Source organism: Sturnira hondurensis, unplaced genomic scaffold (genome assembly GCF_014824575.4).
Source record: "Sturnira hondurensis isolate 20B ecotype Veracruz unplaced genomic scaffold, ASM1482457v3 Scaffold0020579, whole genome shotgun sequence".
Taxonomy (NCBI): domain Eukaryota; kingdom Metazoa; phylum Chordata; class Mammalia; order Chiroptera; family Phyllostomidae; genus Sturnira; species Sturnira hondurensis.
In genome coordinates, this window is record NW_028093210.1 from 2,561,193 (window position 1) to 2,578,244 (window position 17,052).

The 17,052-nt window shown below is 41.6% G+C and overlaps 1 protein-coding gene across 5 annotated transcripts in view; it reads left to right on the top strand.

Moving 5' to 3' along the window:
• The window catches only part of IFT38 (intraflagellar transport 38), a 46,790-nt gene that overhangs the window by 13,211 nt on the left and 16,527 nt on the right, over positions 1 to 17,052 (top strand). For all 5 annotated transcript variants that reach the window (XM_037029866.1, XM_037029865.1, XM_037029868.1 and 2 more), the window contains exons 6-7: positions 2,823 to 2,906; positions 15,408 to 15,541. In XM_037029866.1, coding sequence (XP_036885761.1) covers positions 2,823 to 2,906; positions 15,408 to 15,541 — 218 coding nt within the window. The remainder of the gene's footprint in view (positions 1 to 2,822; positions 2,907 to 15,407; positions 15,542 to 17,052) is intronic.

The following is a 17,052-nucleotide window of genomic DNA, read 5'->3' on the forward strand; positions in this document are numbered from 1 at the left end:
GGGTAGAGTAATCATGGTTGTAGGTCCTTGCTTTTCGTTACTTTGAATATTTCTTGCCAATCCCTTCTCCCCTGCAAAATTTCTATTGAGAAATCAGCTAGCAGTATTATAGGAGCTCCCTTGTAGGTAACTAACTGCTTCTTTCTTGCTGCTTTTAAGGTTCTCTCTTTGTTTTTAACTTTGGCATTTTAATTATTATGTGTCTTGGTGTGGGCCTCTTGGTGTTCATCTTATTTGGGACTCTCTATGCTTCCCAGACTTGTGTGTCTATTGCCATCTTCAAGTTAGGGTATTTTTTGTCATTATTTTTTGAAATAGGTTTTCAGTTTCTTGATCTCCCTCTTCTCCTTCTGGCAGCCGTATGGTGCAAATATTGGTACGCTGAAGTTGCCTCAGAGGCTCCTTACACTANCTTGATATGGTACTGGTTTGGTGGTGATGAACGCCTTTAGTTTTTTTTTTTCTGGGAAGTTCTTTATCTGTCTTTTGATTCTAAATGACAGCTTTGCTGGGTAGAGTAATCATGGTTGTAGGTCCTTGCTTTTCGTTACTTTGAATATTTCTTGCCAATCCCTTCTCCCCTGCAAAATTTCTATTGAGAAATCAGCTAGCAGTATTATAGGAGCTCCCTTGTAGGTAACTAACTGCTTCTTTCTTGCTGCTTTTAAGGTTCTCTCTTTGTTTTTAACTTTGGCATTTTAATTATTATGTGTATTGGTGTGGGCCTCTTGGTGTTCATCTTATTTGGGACTCTCTATGCTTCCCAGACTTGTGTGTCTATTGCCGTCTTCAAGTTAGGGTATTTTTTTGTCATTATTTTTTGAAATAGGTTTTCAGTTTCTTGATCTCCCTCTTCTCCTTCTGGCAGCCATATGGTGCAAATATTGGTACACTGAAGTTGTCTCAGAGGCTCCTTACACTACTCTAATGTTTTTGGATTCTTTTTTCTCTTTGCTGTTCTGATTGGGTATTTTTTGCTTTCTTATATTCCAAGTTGCTGATTTGATTCTTGGCTTCATCTACTCTGTTGTTGATTCTCTATAAAGTATTCTTCATTTCGGTTCATGTATCCTTCATTTCTGACTTGTCCTTTTTATGCTGTGGAAGTTCTCATTAAGTTCATTGAGCATCTTTGTAACCCGTGTTTTGAACTCTGCATCTAATAGATTGTCTCCATTTTGTTAAGTTCTTTTCCTGGAGTTTTGTTCTATTCTTTCATTTGGACATGTTTCTTTGTCTCCTCATTTTGGCAGCCTCCCTGTGTTTGTATCTGTGTATTAGAGCAACTACATCCCCGGTCTTGATAGAGTAGCCTAACGTGGTAGGTGTCCTGCAGGGTCCAGTGGCACAGCCTCCCCTATCACTCCCCTGTACTCAAGGTGCACCCCCTACATGGGCTGTGTACACCCTTCTCTTGTAGTTGAGCCTTGATTGTGGTTGGCACACCTTGGGGAGGGATTTATGCCCAGGCCAGTCAGCTGCATGGACTGGCTGCAACCACCAATTTCTGAACTCCACTGTGGAGTATCAGCTGTGCAGAGGCCCACCGCACAGAACAGGACTTACTTCGGTGGGGCTCTGGTGCCTCCTGAGTCTGCCCCTTGATTGTGTCACTTGTGGAGGTGGTTTGTAGTGGTGCTTCAACATGATCTGAAGCTGTCCACTGGTTTTGCTGCCTCTGGTGCTTCCCAGAAGGTGCAAGTCAAGGTCCTGTGCTGCCTGTATTTTGCCTGGGGCCACCTGGCATGAATTGCATGGCTGCTAATTTACAGATTTACAGATGGCTGGAAATTGTGCTGGGCTTAGAGGTACCCAGGTAAGGCTACGCTGTGAACCATGGCAGATTGCTGCTGGTGCTGGGCCTAGGGCCACATAGCTGGAGGTGTGGGACACACTGAGGCCAGATGCTACTTGTTTGAGAGATTATAGGAAAATCTAAAGCATGAGCCAAAATAAGCCATTCGTAAGGATAAGCCACTGAAAACAGCTTGGGTGGGCTTGAAACTGGGTGAGGCAGAGCCTCAGGGAATCACTAAGGTGGGGAAAAAAGTGATAGCCAGGTTGATGGAGTCTCAAATATGCTGTCTGCCCACTGGCTTTGTCGGGGGAGGGCTCATCAAAGGAACAGTAGCCTCTGCCATCACTTCTGTAGGAGAAAGCTGTCCCCCCTAGCTCTTGCCCTAATGTCAGGCAATTCAGTTCCTCCCCATATGTCCCTGGTGCCTTTCAAGCTGCTGCCTCAGCACTGGAGATCAGAGGGAGTAAGTCTGGGTGTAAGCCCTTTAAGAAGAACACCTTGGACTTTGTCTTACTCAGTTTCAATCTCCACTGGTTTTTATAGCTAGAAGTTATGGGGTCATTTCTTCCTGGCACTAGACCATGGGATGGGGGGCCTGGTGTGCAGATGGGACCCCTCACTCTGCATGGGGCACCTCTGCAGCCGATATATCCCTCTCAATTTTTATCTGCCACATGTGGGTGGGGGACCAACTGTTCTGTGTCTCTACCCCACCTGCCAGTGTTGATGTGGCTTCTTCTTTAATTCCCAGTTGTAAGACTTCTTCTATTCAGCTAGATTTCAGGCAATTCTGAATGATGTTTGCTCTGTTGTTTAGGTGTAATTTCCATGTGCTTGTGGGAGGAGGTAAATAGAGTGAACCTAAGTGCCAGGTTTACCTATACCGCCATCTTGACTGGAAGTAAGATCCACGTTTTAATGAAACTTTTAGGAACCAGTCCATAAGCCATATCTAGGTCTGGAAATTGGTTTTCAGAATTCCTGTTTGAAAATATATGTAATTTTATTTCATTGTCTCCCACAGGAACTGAGAACAGAAGCAATTGCCAGACCTTTGGAAATAAATGAGACTGAAAAAGTGATGAGAATTGCAATAAAAGATATTTTGGTAAGGTTATTTTGCATTTTCTAAGATTTTGTTTATTTATTAATTTATTTTTATAGAGAGGTGAAGGAAGGGAGAGAAACATCAATTGGTTGCCTCTTGCATGCACCCTGACCAGAGACTGAACCTATAACCCAGGCGTGTGCCCTGACCAGGAATCGAACCAGTGACCTTTGGTTTTGCAGGATGATGCCTAACCTATTGGGCCATACTGGTCAAGACCAATTACTTTGCTTTTATTTAATGTTTTTGTGCCTGGGCCTCAGAAATACTGACTGCTTGCCTCCATAAGACAGAACAAGGTAGGCCTAGTGACAAAGAAGGGTATGTTAATAGGGAAATGAGAAATTTAAGTTGGTCTGAAGGTTGTGGGTTATTGTTAAGCTGATTAACAGAAATTTAGAGAACATTCTAGAATACTTAGGTCACTTACTATTATTTTTCCCCTTGTTATAAATATGTACAACTTCTAATGTTATTAAAAATTTGTTAATTTTTAAAATTGATTTAAAAGAGACAGAGGAAGAGAGATATCAATTTGTTGTTCCACTTATTTATGTATTCATTGATTGATTCTTGTATGTGCCCTGACTTGGGATTGAACTGCAGTCTTGGTGTATTGGGACAGTATTTCAACCAACTGGGCTACCCAGTCAGACAAAAATTTGTCAATTTTAATACTTCAGTAATTCTACTAAATTTTATGGACTCTTTACACTTTAACCAATTTCTCATTGCTGGGCATTTCAATGATTTTTAGGTTTTCTTAATTCTAACAGCACTATAATAAATAGAATGATCACCATCCTTTACTATTTAGCCCCTCACCAATTACTATTTGCTCATCCACTTGGAAGACAGATAGTGAGGGTCACTCTAGGCTCAGACTGCTTGGGTTTCAATCTCACCATGTGATCTTAGCCATATTAATTAACCTCCCTGTGCCTCACTTTCCTCATCTGTAAAATGGGGAGAATGGCAGTGCCACATAGGGTTCCTTTGAGCATTCATTATAACAGGGTGCATCACACATAATCTCTGGCGTGTGGTAGGTGTTCAAACATTAGAATTCATTTTATTCGGTAGACACAGGTGGGGAGAGCCTTATGTAAAATAGGAAATAGGCATAAAACAATTTGCTGAGAGTTGTATGAAGTTCTAAGATTGATAGATTTTTAGAAGACCCTGTTATAAAGGGGCAGAACTCCCTGGGGACCCAGCATGGGGAACCAGAGTCTCAGCAGGGTACAAAGGGCAGGGCAGCCAAGATGGGAGATTGATTATGTATAGGGAGATTGATCAAATAAGTAAATACAGTTGTGAGTACAGAAAACAGAGTTTATTCTTATATAACTACTTATTTTATTGTTTTCCATGTGAATAACTGCAAACCTACTTTCTCCTACCTTTATATTAAATATAACAGAGGCCGAGTTTTTCACTATTGGAGAAGGGAGTGACAAATATGAAAAGGGAAGAAATTAGAACGAACCATGAAATTGGAGTCGTTGGTTAAGTGCATGGTTTTCGACATATATAGAGATAGATAAAGGAATACATTTTGATACACATGTTCAGTATTTTATAGACACAAACATGCACATGCATACCCACATACACATTCATACATTTCTTAGCTCTGAGCACACCTAGCACCCAGACCTTCTAAATGCTGTTCCCCATTAAAAGGAACCAGGGCTCTTGGGGAGAAAGGGCTTATTCCAAAGCTGGGAGAGGAAAGTGCAAGAACTTGAGCCGGAAAGCAAGGAAGTGCTCGAAGACTGAAAGGGAACCGTCAGAGGACATAGAAGCCAGCTTGGGTGAGCTTCCCCCGGGCAAACCAGGGTCAGTTTAAGCACCAAAATAAATAAATAATAGTAATGGATTATAGACCATTGAAGGAAGTGGGAAATCATGAATTCTCACTGATATAAAAAATAGGTGAATATATTGACAGCTGGCTTTTCACATAGTTTCAATGTAGCTCTCCACAAAACACAAATAATTACAGAGGGGACAAGAGTAACTTCATATGAGAAGCCTGGTAAACACCCCTTTAAAACAAGTGATCGAAGTGAACATCACCAGTAATTGGAACAAACCAAAATGCTGCACACATGATGTAATGTAGTCATATCTGTGCTAGCTGAAAGCCATAATCTGAAGCTAATCAGGCAAAGGCAAATGGGGGACATCCTGTAAATAACCTGGCCTCTACTCAACGGCGAAAGGACACAGAAGTCCAGGAAGGGCTCAGAAGCCATTCCAGACCGAAGGAGGCTAAGGAGACATGACAACTGAATGCCAAGGCTGACCTCCATCTGCTGTTAAGGTCTTCATGGGGACAAATAGGGAAACTTGGGTGCGCTTGTGGATCAGCCGGCGGTAGTGCCCCAGTGCCCGTTTTCTGTTCTGATGATTGTATTTCGTTATGTAAGAGAAAGTTCTTATTCATAGGAAATGCACACTAAAGTATCTGAAAGTGATGGGGCATCAGGTCAGCAACACAGTCACCTAGGTCAAGAAAAAAATGTTTTGTATTAAAAATTATACTCCACAGACGATCGCGGTTCGATTCCCAGCCAGGGCAGATGCCTGGGTTGCAGGCCGGTTCCTTGCAGGCTAACTACCAGCAGGGGACGCACAAAAGGCAACCATACATTGATGTTTCTCTCCCTCTCCCCTTCCCCTCTAAAGATATATAAATAAATAAAATCTTTAAAAAAAATTATACTCCAGCTGTTTGTAAGTTTGTGATTGTTTCTAAATTTTAAAAACATTAACATGATAATCTTGTGCTTGTCATTGTTCAGGCTGAATCAACCTAACACGGCATGAATGTACCTTTAGCACTAAGCACATATCAAAAATAGAACAGCCAGAGGAGGCCACAGTTCATAACTTGGTAAACACCTCTTAAGATATTATTTCAAAAGACAACAAAAACAAGAATAAATACATTGGACTACATTAAACTAAGAAGCTTTTGCACCACAAAGGAAATCATTAACAAAACAATAAGACAACCTGTTGAATGGGAGAAGTTATTTGCAAATGATATGTCTGATATATAAAGAACTCAGAAAGCTCAACATAAAAAAAACTCAAATAATCCAATTTAAATATGGGCAGACTACCTGAATAGACATTTCTTCAAAGAGGACATGCAGAAGGCCTGAATAGACACATGAAAAGATGTTTAACATCACTAATCCTAAGGGAAATGTAAATCAAAACCACAGTGAGATATCACCTCACACCTGTCAGAATGGCCATCATCAATAAATCAACCAACAATGTAATGACGAGGAAATGGAGAAAAGGGAACACTACCATGCTCTTGGTGGCATTGTAAATTGGTACAGCCACTATGGAGATCCCTCAAAAAACTAAAAATGTGTATGGTAAAGAACTCCCATATGACTCAGCAATTCCACTTCTGAGTATTTATCTGAAGAAATTTAAAACACTAATTCAAAAAGATATAGCACCCCTGTGTTCATTGCAGAATTATGTACAATAGCGAAAGTGTAGAAGCAACCCAAGTGTTTATCAATAGATATATAGATTTAAAAGATGTGATACACACACAATGGAATGTGACTCAGCCATAAAATGAATGAATCTTGCCATTTCTAACATGGATTGACCTAGAGGGTATTATGCTGAATGAAAAAAGTTAGACTGAGAAAGACAAATACCATATAATTTCACTTATATATGGAACCTAAAAAACAAACAAACGAAACAGAACAAACTCATAGATTCAGAGACAAACTGATGGCTGCCATATNTATCAATAGATAAATAGATTTAAAAGATGTGATACACACACAATGGAATGTGACTCAGCCATAAAATGAATGAATCTTGCCATTTCTAACATGGATTGACCTAGAGGGTATTATGCTGAATGAAAAAAGTTAGACTGAGAAAGACAAATACCATATAATTTCACTTATATATGGAACCTAAAAAACAAACAAACGAAACAGAACAAACTCATAGATTCAGAGGACAAACTGATGGCTGCCATATGGGAGAGGGGTTGGGTGACTGGGCAAAGGTGAAAGAGATTAAGAATTCCAGATTGCCAGTTAAAAAAGTAGTGAAGTACAGCAGAGGGAGCACAGTCACTAGTGTTGTTACTGCTGTGAGTGGTGCCAGGTGGGTACTAGGCTTGTAGTGGTGGAACACTTCGTAAGGTGTATATCAGGATATAAATGTCGAATCACTACGTTGTACACCTGAAACTAATACAGTATGTCAACTATCATTGAAAAATGGAATTGAAAAGTATATGTTTTAAAAAAATATCTTTTCATTGTTGGGAAAATATCCACAATACTTGATAATTCTAAAAACTAAATCATAACAAGATGGATATTTAAATGGGGTTGTTTATTTCAGAAAGATCACATTGATCTTTCCTTTTTGAAGAATAGATACTTTTTTAAAAATCATTTTTATTTTGAGGTCAGATTAATTCACTAGGTTTTAATCTGACTTTGATTCAGAGAAACAGTTGCCGTCACCTTGAGTTGTTTGTTCAGAAAGGAGACCCACCTTGTTTTCCTATGAAATTGGACTCGTATCTCTGCCGGTGTTTTTTTAATAAATAATTTAAAAATTTTTCAATTACAGTTGACATGCAATATTATATTAGTTTCAGGTGTGCAACCCAGTGATTAGACATTTATAAAATTTAAAAGTGATCACCTAGATAAATCTAGTGACCATCTGACACCATAATAGTTATTACAGTATTATTGACTATATTCCCTATGCTGTACTTTACATCCCTGGGGCTATGAGTATTCTGTTACTATCAGTTTGTGCTTCCTAACCCTTTCACCCATCCCTCCAACCCACCTCTCATCTGATAACCATCAAAATGTTCTCTGCATCTATGAGTCTGTCTGTGTTCTGCTTATTTGTTTTGTTTTGTTTTAAAGGTTTTATTTATTTATTTTAGAGGGGGAGGCGGGGAGAAAGAGGGAGAAAAACATCAACGTGTGGTTGGTACTCCAGCTCCCCCTACTGGGGACCCATCCCACAACCCAGGCCTGTGCCCTGACTGGGAATTGAACCAGAGAACCTCTGGTTCTCAGCCTGGCACTCAATCCACTGAGCCACACTAGCCAGCTCATTTTTGTTTTTTAGATTTCATCTATAAGTGAAGTCATTTGTTTTTCTGTCTGACTTATTTCAATCAGCACAATACCCTGTAGGTCCGTCCATTCATGTTGTCACAGATGTCAAGATTTCATTCTTTCTGTGGCTGAGTCATATTCCATTGTACATGTGTGCCACTTCTTTATTCATTCGGTTGTTGATGGACACTTAGGTTGCTTCCATATCTGGGCTGTTGTAAATAATGCTGCAACAAACATATGGATGTGTATGTCTTTTTGATTTAGTGTTTTAGGTTTCTTTGTATATATAAATGCCCAGAAGTGGAATTGCTGGTGTTTTTCTTTGGTCTCATATTATAACCTTTGTTCTTAAAGGCTGTTTTGTCTGGGAACAGTATTGCTACCCCAGCTTTTTTGTTGTGTTTGTTTTCATTTTAATGAAATGTCTATTTCCATCCTTTTACTTTCAGTCTGTGTGTATCTTTTGATTTGAAGTGAGTCTTTTGTAGAAAGCGTATGTAAGGGTGATGTTTATATTCAGTCACCTTATGGCTTTTGATTGGAGCATTTAAGCCACTTGTATTTAAAGTAATCATTGATAGATATGTATTTATTGCCATTTTGTTATTCATATTTCTGATCTTTTTTTTCTTTTTCTTCTTACAAAAGACACTTTACTGGTTTGGTGGTGATAAACTCCTTTAGCATTTTTCTTGTCTAGAAACACTCTTTATCTGTTCTTCGATGTTAAATGACAGCATTGCTGGGCAGAGTAATCTTGGTTGTAGGTCTTTGCTTTTCGTCACTTTGAATATTTCTTGCCAATCCCTTGGGCCTGCAAAATTTTTGCTGAGAAATTATCTGACAGTCTTATGGGAACTCCCTTGTATTACATAACTGCTTTTCTCTTGCTGCTTTTCGATTCCTTTTTTTTCTTTTTTCTTAATATCTTGCTGCTTTTAAAAGTCTCTTTTTGTCTTTAACCTTTTGAATTTTAATTATTTTATTAAACTTTTAAAGTATTTTATTTATTTTTAGAAAAAGGGGAAGATAGAGAGAAAGAGAGGGAGAGAAACATCAGTGTGTGGTTGCCTCTCATGCACCTCTTACTGGGGACCTGGCCCACAACCCAGGCATGTGCCCCAACTGGAAATCAAACTGGTAACCCTTTGGACTGTAGGCCCACTGAGCTACACCAGCCAGGGCTAACCTTTTGCATTTTAGTTATGATGTGTCTTGGTGTAGGCCTGTTAGAGTTCATCTTGTTTGGGATACTCTGTACTTCCTGTACTTATATGTCCATTTCTTTTACCAGGATAGGGAGGTTTTCTGTCACTTTTTCATATAGGTTTTCAATTTCTTGTGTTCTCTCTTCTTTTTATAGTACTCCATGATGCAAATGTTGGTATACTTGAAGTTGTCCCTGAGGTTCCTTATACCTAGGGTCCCCAACCCCTGGGTCATGGACCAGTACCAGTCCATGGCCTGTTAGGAACAAGTCCACATGGCAGGAGGTGAGCAGTGGGCGAGCATGTGAAGCTTCGCTCACATTACTGCCTGGGCTCTGTGCTCCTGTCTCTTCCCCCACCGTGTCTGTGGAAAAATTGTCTTCAAAAATTCTCTTCCACGAAACCAGTCCCTTATACTGTCCTCATTTTGTGGGGGAGGGGATTCTTTTTTCTTTTTGCTGTTCTGATTGGGTGTTTTCTGCTTCCTGATCTTCCAAATCTCTGATTTGATCTTCTGCTTCATCTACTCCATTGTCGAGTCCCTGTAATGTATTCTTCATTTCTGACTGGTTGTTTTATGTTTTCTATCTGTTTTTCCGATGTCTTTGTTGAAGTTCTCACTGAGTTCATCTACTCTTCCCCTAAGTTCACTGAGCGTCCTTATAACAAGTGTTTTGAACTCTGCATCTGATAAATTGCTTGTATCCATTTTGTTAGTTCTTTTTCTGGAGTTTTGTTCTGTTCTTTCATGTGGGACATGTTTATTTGTTTCTTCATTTTGGCTGCCTCCCAGTGTTTGTCTGTATGTAGTTGGTAGTGCCACTCTGTCTCCTGATATTGATAGAGTAGCCTTGTACCCCCAGTAGGTGCCCTGCGGGGCCCTGTGATGCAGTCTCCCCATCACCCAAGCTGGGTGTTTCAGGTTTACCTCCTGTGTGGGCTGTGTGCACCCTCTTGTTGTAGTTGAGCTTTGATTGCTGTTGGCACATCAGTGGAAGGAATCTACTCCCAGGCTGGTTGGTGAGGACTGCCTTCAACCACCATGAAGCATCTGCTGTGCAGTGGCTGATCCCACAGAGCAGGACTCATGTCAGTGGGGCTCTAGTACCTGCTGAGTTTGCCCCTTGAGTGTGTTGTTAGTAGAGGTGGTTGGGTGGTGGGTGCTTCAGCATGGTCTGACACTGTCTACCAGGTGCAGTAGCTCTGGGGTCTCCTGAGTGGTGCAGGCCAACCAATGTCAGCCAATGCCTGTGTCTGCCCAGTGTTACCTGCCATGACTACAGAGTGATCTGCAGATGACTCTTACTTATGCTGGCCTTGAAGGTGCCTGGGATAGGCCAAGCTGTGAACCAAGGCTGGCTGCCACTAGTGCCAAACCTGGGGCCACTTAGCAAGAGGTGTGGGGCATGCCAAGGCCATATGCTGCTTGTTTGACAGATTTTAGGGAGTCCACAGCTTGAGACAAGACAGGCCATTTATGGAAAAGCCCCTGGAAGCAGCTTGTGTGGGCTCATACATTGGGTGGGGTGGGGTCTCAGGGAATCACCAGGGTGGGGTAAGCAATGTTAGCCAGGTGATGGAGATACGGTGCCTCAGATATAGTGTCTACCTGCCAGCTTTGTTGGGGGGAAGTGCTTAGCAAAGAAACATGGCCTCTGCCAGCATTCCTGTCTGGAGGAAAGCTGCCCCTGCAGCCCCCCACCCTGATGCCAGACAATTCATTTCCTCCCTGTATGTCTCTAGGGTTTTTTGAGCTGCTGCCCCAGCACTGGAGCTGATGGCAAGTGAGTCCAAGTAAGTTAGGATATGGTTCCTTTAAGAGGCACACCTGGAGGTCAGGAAGTACTCTCTCACTCAGCCACAATCCTGGCTGGTTTTTACAGCCAGAAGTTATAGGGACTTCTCTTCCCATCACTGTCACTAGAATTCTGGACTAGGGAGACTGGGGGGCCCTGGTGTGGAACTAGGACCCCTCATTCTTCAATAAGGAACTGGGCAACTGAGATACCCTTCCCAATTTTTAACCACTGTACGTGGTTGTGGCTGAGTGAGAAAGCCACACCTCTCTGTTCCTCCTACTGTCTCAGTGTGGCTTCTTTATATCTATAGTTATTGCAGTTTTCTTCAGCTTAATTTCAGGTGGTTCTTTTTTTTTAATTTTTTAAATTCTTTTTAAAAAATTTTATTTATTTATCTTTAGAGGGTAAGGGAAGGAGAGAGGGAGAGAAATATCAATGTATGGTTGCCTCTTGTATGTCCCCTGCTGGGAACTGGCCTGCAACCTAGGCATGTGCCCTGACTGGGAATCGAACCACGATTGTGTGGTTCGTAGGCCCGCGTTCAATCCACTGAGCTACGCCAGCCAGGGCCAGTGGTTCTTGTTTTTAAAGTATATTTAGTTGATCATGGTATTACAGTTGTCCCATTTTTTCTCCATTTTACCCCCCTCTATGCCACAACCTCCTCCCTGCAGCACCCCCGCCCCGCCCCAGCTTAGTTCATGTCCATGGGTTGTACATGTAAGTTCTTTGGCTTCATTTCCTATACTATTATTGCCCTCCCCCTGTCTATTTTGTACCTACTATTTATGCTTATTCCCTGTACCTTTTCCCTCATTCTCCCCTTTCCCCTCCCCACTGATAACCCTTTGTATGGTCTCCATTTTTTCAGTGATGAACTCCTTTAACTTGACCTTATCTGGGGAGCACTTTATCTGTCCTTCCATTCTAAATGAAAGCTTTGCTGGATAGAGTAATCCTGGATGTAGGTCCTTTCCTTTCATGACTTCGAATACTTCTTTCTAGCCCCTTCTTGTTTGTAAGGTTTCTTTTGAGAAATCTGCAGATAGTCTGATGGGAACTCCTTTGTAGGTAACTGTAGGTAGGTAACTTTGGTAACTAAGTTCTGATGGGAACTCCTCTGTAGATAATTCCTTTGAGGTAACTGTCTCTTTGTCTGTTGCTGCTTTTAAGATTCTTTCCTTATCTTTAATCTTGGGTAATTTAATTATGGTATGTCTTCGTGNAACTTGACCTTATCTGGGGAGCACTTTATCTGTCCTTCCATTCTAAATGAAAGCTTTGCTGGATAGAGTAATCCTGGATGTAGGTCCTTTCCTTTCATGACTTCGAATACTTCTTTCTAGCCCCTTCTTGTTTGTAAGGTTTCTTTTGAGAAATCTGCAGATAGTCTGATGGGAACTCCTTTGTAGGTAACTGTAGGTAGGTAACTTTGGTAACTAAGTTCTGATGGGAACTCCTCTGTAGATAATTCCTTTGTAGGTAACTGTCTCCTTGTCTGTTGCTGCTTTTAAGATTCTTTCCTTATCTTTAATCTTGGGTAATTTAATTATGATATGTCTTTGTGTGTTTCTTCTTGGATCCAACTTCTTTGGGACTTCTGATCGCCATGGACTTGCAAGTGTAGTTCGTTTGCCAGATCAGGGAAGTTCTCCTTTATTATTTGTTCAAATAAGTTTTCAATTTCTTGCTCTTTCCATTCTCCTTTTGGGACCCCTATGATTCGGCTGTTGGAATGTTTAACCTTGTCTCAGAGATTCTTAAGCCTCTCCTCATTTTTTGAATTCTTGTTTCTTCATTCTGTTCCAATTGGGTGTTTATTTCTTCCTTTTGTTCCAAATCATTGATTTGAGACCCAGTTTCCTTCAGGGAACCAACTTCACTGTTGGTTCCCTGCATATTTTCCTTTATTTCACTCTGTGTGGCCTTCATTTCTTCCTTTAATTTGCGACTGAACTCAGTCATTTTTTGTGAGCATCCTGATTACCAGTGTTTTGAACTCTGCATCTGGTAGGTTGTCTATCTCCTTGTCATTTAGTTCTTTTTCTGGAGTTTTCATCTGTTCTTTCATTTGGGCCATATTTCTTTATCTTGGTGCACCTGTTACATAGCAAAGGACAGAGCCTTAGTCCCTTGCTAAGGGACTAAGGGCAGGGCAACCCATTTTGCTGCATTGTGGCGCTCTGTGTGGGGGAAGGGCCAGAGGGGGAACAGTGCCACTTGCTATCTTGTTTGGCTCTTGCCCCACTTTCCAGTCACTTCTCTCGCCTCCCACAAGTGGATTATGCCCTTTCAGGTGCTGGTTCCCAGGTGGGTGGGTTTGTGTATTTTCTAGAACCCTGTGGGCCTCTCCAGCAGACTCTTCTGTGAAGCTGGGAGTTTCTTCCACCAGAGGTTTTGAGGCTTTATTTCCCTGTGCTGGAACACTGGGTTGTGGGGTTTGCCTCACTCCCCAGGTGTTCCTCCCAGCTTATCCACAGGCAAATGTGGGACATCCCAGTCCGGCAGCTGCCACCTCACCCACCTAGTCCACCAGCCGCTGCCTTCCCACGCATCCCCTCCACCCCAGCATCCCGTCTCCTCCCCTCCTACCAGTCTGGGTGAATGTTTCTTCTTTAACTCCTTGGTTCTTGGACTTCCATGCAGTTTGAGTTTCTGCCAGTTCTGGTTTATTTTTGTTTTTAAACTGGTTGTTATCTTTCTTTTGGTTGTTCACAGAAGTAAAGCATATCTACCCACACCTCCATCTTGGCCAGAACTTCAGGTAGTTCTGAATGATGGGCGTTTTGCAGTTTAGTTGTAATTTTGATGTGGTTGTGGAAGGATCTGAGTCCTGCTGTACCTGCACCAACATCTTGACTAGACACTCTCTGCTGGTGATCGTAAAGCACTTGCAGTGGATGGATGGTTGGTGATTTTGTTTTAGGAAGGCATCTTGGAAGTGGTTGGTCGTTGTAGACAAAAAATAATTGAACTGTAATATCCTTATCAATAAAAGTAGTTGCTTCCAAATACACACTGTCTCTGAGAGTTGTAGAGAGTGTGGCAGGCTCCTTGTGTGGTTTCTTTGTGTACCCTGGAGTGTTTTGGACACTTAGAGGTCAACAGTCAGTAAATCATTATGGTGCACTACACGTGTGCGAAGTACTGGAGGGGATGACCCCATCTCGACTGTCAGGAACTTAAAGCAGAGTCAGAGAGCCCAGACTTGGGGAGGCAGTTCCACACTCAGCTGGTTGCATTCCAGACATTATTCCTAATACACAGATTGCAGGTCTGAACCACAGGCCCCAATCTGGCCAGCTTCTCAGATAGTCCAGGCACACTGCGTTTCCTTGGACTGCCTTTGCTTCAAGTGGACTCGCCCTTACGAGAGCTCGGGGAGGCCTGTGGTTTTCATCAGTGGTCTCATCCCTTTTGCTTTCTTATTCAGCCCTCCTTTCCGAGGGCCTCTGTCTCACTGCTGCCAGGCTCTGCCCCAGGGTCTGATTGATACTGTATGAGATGGCTGCGTTCTGTCTGACTTCACAGAGTGGCTTCTTTGTTTCTGGTAGTCTGTAGTGAAGGTTCAGTGGCCAAGAAGAGAGAAAAGGAACTTTCTCTCAATCCCAGCAGGCAGTGGGTTAGTACTGTGGCCAGCTATTGTTTCTTTTTCCCCCCTCCTAAATGAAGGCGTATTTGTGTGTATGTATAAGGATGGGCAAAAGGAGGCAAGGACTTCATGCCAATGTGTGCTTGAGTATAGCAAGCAGACTACAAGAATGTGTAAATAATGAAGTCTGGCAATATGAGCACTGAATGAGATTGGACCTGCGTGCACTGTGCCATTGTGACCTTCTTTTGAGTTAATAAAGCTATTGTAATCACAGCTCACGTGCCTTTTTCCATACAAACAACCACAAGCCTACTTTTGCTTGCCGCTGCATATTCTAGAAGTCAGATATTTGTAACTACAGGAGTAGCCTGACAAGATGTAAATAGAGGTAGACTAACACTTCAGAGTGATTTGTAACCAGTCTAAACAAATGAGCAGCACATGAGGCCTCGGGCCTCTCTCCATTCTGCTTAGGACACTCTTCTTTCCATTTTCATTTGATTCCTGGGAAGAAACACCCTCTTCTCATGGGCAGGGGAGGGTAAATAATTTTGCCTGGGCCTGTGTGATGTTCCTCCCTGGGAACAGTTGGTTAAACAAGTAATGACTTGAGAGAGAGTTTGCTCTTTGCCTACTTTCATTTTTATTTATCATGATGTTGCTGTGTTTGAGGGGTTGAGAAATTCCACCCTTCCAGTCGTTGCAGGTCCTTATTGGCACATTGTTTCATTTTCTGTTAAATGTAGGCACAGGTTCAGAAGACTAAAGACCTGCTAAATAATGTGGCCTCTGACGAAGCTAATTTAGAAGCCAAAATTGAAAAGAGGAAATTAGAACTGGAAAGAAACCGGAAGCGACTCCAGACTCTGCAGAGTGTCAGGTAGATAAGAACAACCGAAGAATGAATAGTAAGCTATATAAGTTCAAACAGACTGAGAGAATGTATTGTCAGTGATATTAACTCTTCAAGCAGTGGAAGAAGCTTTGCATATGACTTCAGAATGTACATGTGTTGCTTGCTCAAACAATCACACCACTAAACGCGTTCTCTTTATTGTTTTCAATATGTCTGGAAAACTGTTTAGTTTTTGAACTTCCACTCAGCTTTCCACTCAGCTTTTATAGCTTCTTGGAACTCAAGGAGAAGTAAGTAAATCCAGATGGTAAAAGTTGTACAAGACTTGGTCTCCTAAGATCTGGCCTTGCCATAAATTAGGTGGAAACAGAAACATATTTCTATTTCTTAGTTTAAATAGATCCTAGACTTTTGTTTCCTCACCAGTAATTCACCTTCTGCCTCTCCCTCACTGAAAGCATGTTTTCCAGGGAATGCGGATAGAGAGTGGTGCAAAACACCGTCTAGGTCACTGGAGCCTTTCAAACGTGTTCCTCTTATTTTCTTGGATCTCTGTCTTTCCCTCCTTCTCCCCCACCTCCCCGTCCCCTACCTCTTGTTTTGCACCCTCCTTCCTTTGCTGTTTTTTTGTTGTTCTTTATCTCATGCCATAACCCTTTCTCCCTATTCAGGAGAAATAGTTATTTTTCTATTTATTTTTCTCTCTCTACTCTTTCCAGCAGCTGTATGTCTTCTAAATGTGTCTCGCTCTTTTGGAACACTGGTGACTGGCCCAGTCTGGCTACCGTCCTGAGAGCTGTGGGAGCACCTGGGGGCAGCAGCCAGTTACCCAGGGAGCGTAGCATTACGGCTTCCTCCCGGCCAAGGGACCACACTCCTGCCTCTAGAATCAGGGCCCCCAGATAGATTTCTCTCATTAAAGAATGCTGCCGTTCAAGTGTAAAATAATTTTTGTTAATCCTCAAATCCCTTTAATAGAAAAGTTCCTGTGTTTTGCTTTCAATACAGTAGATTATAAAATTGTTTTTTAGTGTATCTTTATATTTTTAAAAGAATAGAGTTGTCCCTTTTAATAAAAGAAAAATAAGTAATTTAGCAAACCAGTTGAAATTGCTTTTTATGTTATGGTTTTGGTTTTCAGTTTTATATTGTTTAAAAACTTAGCTTTCGTTCGTAGCAACCTCTGTTGCCCTTTGTAGGGGGCTGGTTACGTTTTGGAACGTCCACACCGCAGAGTGCTCTGCCCAACAAGGTAGTGTGCACATTGACTGTGAGAGCTCTGTGGCATATGCCAACTTTTAAATCCTTATTGAAACCTGTGGCATATTGAGTGAGAAACAAGATTGAAGAACTTTATTTAAGGCAGTGATTTTCAACCTTTTTCATCTCATGGCACAAATTAATTACTAAAATTCTGTGTCACACCAAAAACTATATTTTTTTGCTGATCTAACAAAAAAATTGGTATAATTTTGACTTATTCACACCGAAAGGCTACTGTTTTGTTGATGGTTGTCATTTTTTTATTTGACAAT